The 8,281-nt window shown below is 44.7% G+C and overlaps 1 protein-coding gene across 2 annotated transcripts in view; it reads right to left on the bottom strand.

Moving 5' to 3' along the window:
- The window catches only part of myo10l3 (myosin X, like 3), a 49,371-nt gene that overhangs the window by 36,441 nt on the left and 4,649 nt on the right, over window positions 1–8,281 (bottom strand). The window contains exon 2 of one of the 2 annotated variants that reach the window (XM_035521814.2): window positions 1,754–1,852. The exons of the other annotated variant lie outside the window; for it this stretch is intronic. Within the exon in view, the coding sequence (XP_035377707.1) occupies window positions 1,754–1,852 (99 nt within the window). The remainder of the gene's footprint in view (window positions 1–1,753; window positions 1,853–8,281) is intronic. 2 annotated transcript variants of the gene reach the window in all.

Below are 8,281 nucleotides of genomic sequence, written 5' to 3'. Positions count from 1 at the left end.
ATCCACAATAAAGTCTCCCATACAGAGGTCATATCCACGGTAAAGTCTCCCATACAGAGGTCATATCCACAGTAAAGTCTCCCATACAGAGGTCATATCCACAGTAAAGTCTCCCATACAGAGGTCATATTCACAGTAAAGTCTCCCATACAGAGGTCATATCCACAATAAAGTCTCCCATACAGAGGTCATATCCACAGTAAAGTCTCCCATACAAAGGTCATGGCTGTTTAGGGCTCTCTAATGTTTTGCTGGTGAATTTTCCAATTCCACCAGTAGCTGTGAGCAGAGAAAGAAGAGGCTCCCTGAACACAGAGCTACACATAGAGCTACACACAGAGCTACACAGAGCTGAACACAGAGCTACACACAGAGCTGAACACAGCTACACACAGATCTGAACACAGAGCTACACACAGATCTGAACACAGAGCTACACACAGAACTGAACACAGAACTGAACACAGAGCTACACACAGAACTGAACACAGAGCTACACACAGAGCTACACACAGAGCTACACACAGAACTGAACACAAAGCTGCACACAGAGCTGAACACAAAGCTGCATACAGAGCTACACACAGAGCTGCACACATAGCTGGACACAGAGCTGCACACAGAGCTACACATCATTGAGCTACCATTGCCAGTACCACCATTACTTTCAGCAGGCCTACATAACGCCACTGACCAACACTAAACACTAGAAGATGATTGGAGAGAAACTGGTTTTGGCAGGAGGGAATCTGCACAGCATTCAGGCCATGACAGTGGGCCAAAAAGCATGAAAAATCCCAGTGGCTGCTGGGTAATGGAGTCTCCAGGCACCAAACATTTATCACACATATACCGCCATCTTCTCAATGGTAAGCCCTGCTCATCTCAGACCTTAACCCTCACACTCATCAGACCCTAACCCTCACACTCATCAGACCTTAACCCTAACACTCATCAGACCCTAACCCTCACACTCATCAGACCTTAAACCTCACAATTAATAGACTTTAACCCTCACAAACATCAGACCTTAAACCTCACAATTATAAGACCTTAACCCTCACACACATCAGACCTTAACCTCACCCTCATCAGACATTAAACCTCACACTCATCATACGACATTAACCCTCACACTTATCAGAGCAGTCTATGTGTCCTGTTTCAGAACCAAGGAAAGAAGTGCTGATAGTAGCTGGACACTTCACGAAGTCTCAGTACCCCTCTCAATCTGTCTGTCTCAGTCTCTCTGTCTTTCTCTCAGTCTGTCTGTCTGTCTGTCTGTCTGTCTATCTCAGTCTCTCTGTCTGTCTCTCAGTTTGTCTGTCTGTCTGTCTCTCAGTCTGTCTCTCAGTCTGTCTGTCTCTCTGTCTGTCTGTCTCAGTCTCTCTGTCTTTCTCTCAGTCTGTCTGTCTCTCTGTCTGTCTGTCTCAGTCTCTCTGTCTGTCTCTCAGTCTGTCTTTCTGAGTCTGTGTGTCTGTCTCTCAGTCTGTCTGCCTCTTGCGCTCACTCACTGTTTGTCTCTCTCTCCCTCTTTGTTTCCCTCCTGTTGGGTACTGTGAGCAGAGGAAGAGAACTGTCCTGATACGAGGGAGGGCCAGTATATGACACTCTCTCATAGCTGTTCCTGCTTTTCTCTCTGTATGCGCTGTAGGTCTCAGAATTAGATGAAGGCTTTAACAGTACCAGCAATCCAGAGAACAACCTCAAAGTGGTTTGGTAAAAAAAAAAGAGCAAAGACTGTCTGTCTTACCTCTCCATAGTCTGTGGTGAGGAGAAGAGCATGATCATCACAGCAGGTAACTGTGCAGGGATAGAGCTGCTCTTTCTCCCATAACCATACACGATCACCCTGTAACATACACACACATAGACACAAACACACACACACACACAAACACACACACACACACAGAAAGAATCTGAAGACATTCAGAATATAGAATTTTCAGCAACATAGAACACACAAGTTGAAGTCTTTGAGTACAGCCTTAACGTATCACTGCTACTGAGCCAAGCATGTCTGTCCCATCAGACAGAGCTGGGGCACTTAGTGCAACTCGGTCAGAACTGTCACTCTACAGCGCTGGTGAGATTGTTTAGAAGAGGTCAGAGAGTTCAAGCAGCTGGAACTGGATGTAATTTCTGATTGGCTGTATGGTGATGATTCTGACCTGAGTTCCATTCACTGGTCAGACACGGATGTACAGTCCAGTGCTCTTTGAGCACAATCTGAACCAGTGGAAATGTGGAAACATGATATCAGTAATGCAGGAACAAGGCTTGTAGTATCGGGACTACAGCAATCAGCCCAGCTGCCCTGCTTTCTGAGTTCCGGAGTTTACAGACTACAAACACGGATGAAACACATCATGCCAGACCCTTGTTTTACTTCCTGTTTTCAGGTCATTCATTCAAAATAACAAAAAAACAGATTTGCCGTCAAAGGGGATCCGTGTCTATTTATGTACCAAGCTCATGCAGACACCCACCTCCATGTTTTTACACGGAAGGGTTGGAATGCACAGCAGTGTGGGGCTGATTGCTAGGGCACTTCCTGGCTGTTGTGCTGTGTGCTTTGTTATAGAGTGAAGTGTACAGGGCCTCACACACATGCAGAGAAAACAACGCTAATGTTCACCAGCACTTGTATTCAATAGAGTGTTGAGATAGTGCTTTGTCCAACCAGGCAGCAAAATGAAGAGCTCAATAGTCATAGGTTCCAGTAGGAAACCCAATCCAGGGACAGTGCTCAGTGATCCCATGCCTCATTAACTATTCATAACAACTGACACGTGCAAAAGCCAACTGGAGATCGACAGTCGCTCTGATGTACACAAGGACATAGCCATCAAAGCCTAAAACCATCAGGAAAACATAAACGCATCAGTCAAACTCAACTAGTCACCTTAATCCCAACAAGCCATAATACACAACCAATACAACACTGAAATCATCCTTGGAAGAAGCTTAATAGTGTCTAACAGAGACGAGTCTATACTCTTGTTAAAAGTGTGATGTAGTTGAGATAGTAGAGGAAAAAGGTGCCCTGATAGCTCCTATAACATGACAGCATACAAATGGGATTTAAAAAGGACTCTGAAAGGCAGAGACCTGGGCTGTGAGATTGGCTGAGGCTGGGGTTAGATCGGCTGGGATTAGATCTGATGGGGTTGGGGTTAGATCAGATGGGGTTAGATTGGCTGGGGTTGGGGTTAGTTTGGCTGCAGTTTGATTGGCTGGGGTTGGGGTTAGATCAGCTGGGGTTGGGGTTAGATCGGCTGAGGTTAGATTGGCTGGGGTAAGATTGGCTGGGGTTGGGGTTACATTGGCTGGGGTTGGGGTTAGATCAGCTGGGGTTAAATCAGCTGGGGTTGGGGTTACATTGGCTGGGGTTGGGGTTAGATCGGCAGGCGTTAGATTGGCTGGGGTTGGGGATAGATCTGCTGGGGTTAGATTGGCTGGGGTTAGATTGGCTGGGGTTGGGGTTAGATCGGTTGGCGTTAGATTGGCTGGGGTTGGGGTTAGATTAGCTGGGTTTAGATCGGCTGGGGTTGGGGTTACATTGGCTGGGGTTAGATTGGCTGGGGTTGGGGATAGACCTGCTGGGGTTAGATTGGCTGGGGTTAGATCAGATGGGGTTGGGGTTAAATTGGCTGGGGTTAGATTGGTTGGGGTTGGCACAGTGGTGTATAAGCACAAGGGAATTCCTGCATTGCATTGCAGGGCTGCAGGCTGGGTTAGGGATAAGGGTAATGGTTAGGTGTTAGATGTTAGGGTTATGGTTAGGGATTATGTGTTAGATGTTGGGGTAAGAGTTACAGTTAGGGTTAGGGTTAGGCATTAGATGTTAGGGTTGGGGTAAGGGTTAGGGTTAGGCATTAGATGTTAGGGTTAGGTGTAAAGGTTAGGTTTAGGCATATGAGTTAGGGTTGAGGTAAGGGTTAGGGTTAGGTTTAGGCATATGAGTTAGGATTCGGGTTAGACCTAAGATGGTGTTGGAGTGGACCCCCATCTTGGATGATAACAGTACAATAACAGTATAATGACGTTCTCTATAGAGAGTTCATTAACAGAGTTCCTTAATCCATACTTATCAATCATCACCCAGTACCAGGGCCTCATAATACAAATACATCAAATTCAAAACTAAGAAAAAATAATTAACAAGAATATTTAGAAAATATTTAGCACAATGACTTTGAATCATAAAATTCCATGAAGGGTTTCCCAGCAAAGGGAACGTGAGCGTATGTTGACAATATATGTGTGGAAATTCCAAGGAAGTAAGACAGGATTGTCTGAGCAATCCAGCAGGAAGTGCTGTCCTTAACAGGATTGCCTCATTATAGAAGGACTTTGTGTAATCACTCTGTAAGAACAAAAATCTGAGAGTTATCGGAACAACAGAGTACTGGGGGCAACTACAGATCCCAGAATACTCAGGGAATCTATCACCACATCACTATATCACCATCCTTGTCACTAATCACACTCACCTATGCTTAATAAGTCAGTCGTGTAAAGACTCTCTGTTTCTCTCATTCTGTGTGTAATATTATCACTAGCATCTCTAGAGAATATTAGCCCTTTTTACTGGTATCTTTATTCAGATATGATTGTTTACGGTGTTCGGATATCCCTCTGGATTTTGCTATGGGTACTTTTATGCCTGTCTGGTTTTGACCCTGTCAGCTATCACGTCTCTGACTACAGCAGGGACATTGTTCACAATATATCTGCTCACTGGATGTAACCCTGATTTACAGAGACTATTTATTCTGTATTAAAACCTCAAAATCTTATCTGTAAGCGTCTGTCTGTTCAAGTAGTGTTAAAATGCAATGGAGTGCTTTGAAAGCCTAAGTGTAACCTTGAAATATTCCAGGATAAATATGGGTATTTCCTCAAGGGAGATGAAGAAATAGAACAACTTGAAATAGGTCAAACCATTTGTTTAATAAATAACAAAATATTTATTCATGACCCAGTCAGATAAATGGGAATTCATATCTGACTGAAAAGAACATCCATATTATCTATATGTTATATATATATTCTCTTATATGTTTAATTATACATTCATTTAAATATTTATTTAGGACACTTTTTGTGCTCACTAATTGCTTACACCTCTACAGTAAAATTTATACTCAAACTCCATATTTCATGCTCAAAGACAGTTAGAGAATATGTATATATGGATAGCGATTATGTATAGAATATTTATAAATATATAAAATATGTATATAATATGCATATATGTATATAGTATGTGCAGAATATGTATATATGTATATAATATGTATAGAATATGTATATATGTATAGAGATTATGTATATGATATATGTATATGTATATAATATGTGTATATGTACAGAATTGTGGACAGTCTGTACACTAAGGGGCATCAGTGGAAAGTTTGTGGAGGGCCTGGAACCTTTGGTTCTTCAATGTATTTTTAGGAGATAAGAAGAAGCAGAAAATGATCTCTAATAATAATGTTTGACCCCTCAAACATTGTTATTGGTGCTGGTGACCGTTTTTCACCCCTGCGAACGTATTTGTGTCTGTGGTGCTGGTGACCGTTATTCACCCCTGTGGACATGTTTGTGTCTGTGGTGCTGGTGACCGTTATTCACCCCTGTAGACATGTTTAGATCCCCCACCCCTCAATCACCCCCCGCCCCTCTACCCCGGCCCAGTGCACACAATGGAGGAGGACCACGCTACACTGTATGAAGCAGCCAGGTGCGGGCTGCACACAGGCCAGCTGGGAGTCCCGAGGGCACCATGAGCACAGAGGCCCATCACCAGGCCTTCTGTTCTCCCCGCCGCTCACAGTCAGCCTCCTTAAACGGCGCTCAGCTGACTCCTAACACCCCTCATCTGCATTACAAATAGCCACTTTTCTTACAGTGTTGCTGTTTACCAGTGAAAGTGTGTGTGCAGAAGTTGTGAGTGGCATTGGGGGGAAGGCACACAGTGTTTCCCTCCGACACTGCTGTTGTGTGTGTAACTGCCAGCTCAGCCATTCGTAATGCTACTGTTTAATCGATTCATATTCAGACACAATTTGCTAATTAATGAGCATGAAAGATTAACATGACACTGCACAATGTGCAGCAGCCAGCAGGTAGCCAGCAGGTAGTCTGAGCCTGCGTATCAGGTAATCAAACCAGCTGAACCAAGGCTAATCAACTAAGATTGGATTAGACTTTGTATGACACTTAGTGCAAAGCTCACTGGTTTATTTATTTGCTTATTTGTATGTCTGCTTGCTTGGTGGCTAATTGATGGATTTGTTGATTGATTGAACTCCATGCTCAGTCTGTACAGGTGTGAGACATACAGAGCTAGGCCTTCTTAGGCTGAAGTGCACCTGCTCTCACTCAGGCTGGGATCAAACAGTACACAGAACACACTTTAGCTCATCCTAAACGGTGCTTAGATCCCAAACACAAAAGCTTTCCACAGCTTCCAGCATAAAGGCTGATCCAAGTCAGCTTTTCAATGGCAGGGTTGCAGTATGTGCACAATCACATCCAGTACACTCACTGTCTCCCTCTCAGCACAGAGCAGTGCATGTTCTGGGTGCTCCTGTACCTCACCTGGTAGAGCAGGTGGAGGAAGGTGGAGCTCCTGGGCAGCACAAATACCATTATACTCATAAAACTATGTAACTTAGAACATGAGCATCTGACAAATGCTGTAATGTAACATGTTACACAATATCAGTATATCATTAACATTTTCATATATGGACATACAGTATATAAAACCTTCTGACTGATATTCTGAAGCCACCGTGTTGAGAGCATTGCCCAGCTGTGTAACGTAGAGGGAATGTGGTGCTCTCTTGTGGTAGTGAGGAAGCTCTCGGCATGGACAGAGGGACAGATGTGCAGTCTCTACACACTCTCCATGCTCCCCACATAGCCTGTCCTCAAAAGCCCTCTGGTCTACGCAACCACAAGGGCAACACACTCTGTGCTTGGTTATCTCCATTTAGCCACAGTGGGAGTTAGTGGTGAGGTTTGTGTGTATTCACTGGAGTCTGTTTACATCAGTCGTCTCGCTGTAGCACACCAGTAGCACACCAGTGCCCACCAGCCCAGTCAGAGCCTGTGTGCAGAACCTGGCTCACACACAGCCTTCATCTTCTCCTCCAGCACTAAAGCTGTCATTTAAAGGAACATGATATAATCTAACAATATATAACAATATAATATAACAATGGCTGCAGAGGATGAATTGCACATACAGCTCCTACAAACACACTTCCTTTGACTTCCCCTTTAAAGCGGATACAGCCCGTGCTGACATCTCTGACTTCAGGAGTGTAAGATGACAACAATACAGAGGACAGATAGATAGTGAGAGGAGAGAGAGAAAGAGACTGAGAGGAGAGAGAGAAAGAGAAAGAAGTGGGGGGGGGAATGGAGAGGAATGCACAGTCAGCATCAGCCTGTCTGTGAGCTGAGGGAAATTTCAGAAGCTCAGTTCAGCTGAGGCTGCCCGGCTTTCAGAGCCTGGAACGTTGTCCTGGAGGCCAGAGGGAGTGTGTGTGATGCCTTGGATTGTATCCTACACACTACTGTCCACACATGACTTATTTGTTCAAGTTTTGTTGGCGTTATTGTAATTGTAATGCTGCTGAACCAAACACACTCACAAGTTTCACAAAGGCGATGCTTCATGGCAGGTTCTGGATATCATGTGTAGTGGAAAGTGTGTGAGGGTGTACGGGGGTGTGAGGGGTGTGGGTAGTGGTGAGTAGGGGGTGTGGAGTGTGTGGGGGGGATGTGAAGGTGTATAGGGGTATGTGGACGTTTGGTGGGTGTGAACATCTGGCTGTGGTCCAGCTGTCCTGAACATCTGGTTCTGACCCCCTACTGCATGGGTCAGAGTGTTACCAAAGTCACCTCTGACCTAAACCTACAGTCCTGTAGCTGTGTCTTAATACCACTGTAATTACTGATATCCACAGCAATCCAGGACTGCAGAGGGGAAAGTGTTAGAGTGATATGAGCAGGCACGTAGCCTCACACTGCGACAGTACCGAGCCTAACACGTAAGCAGGGTGCGTGCGGGAGACATCTGCTGTAACGTCTGGGATTTGTTTTAAAGCATGGAGTGAAAGGATTCCCTCTGCCATCATGCACATCCCTCAAGACTTAATCACAGGGGAGGAAACTCCAGCTAAAACAGAACTTACCATCTGGGATGGTAAAATTATTATACAGGCCCAAGGCCTTGAACACACAGGCTTGAGTCACG

Source organism: Electrophorus electricus, chromosome 4, assembly GCF_041902795.1.
Source record: "Electrophorus electricus isolate QZ-2024a chromosome 4, ASM4190279v1, whole genome shotgun sequence".
Classification (NCBI taxonomy): Eukaryota; Metazoa; Chordata; class Actinopteri; order Gymnotiformes; family Gymnotidae; genus Electrophorus; species Electrophorus electricus.
The sequence above is the reverse complement of the archived record's forward strand: the minus strand, read 5'-3'. Positions and strand labels throughout refer to the sequence as shown.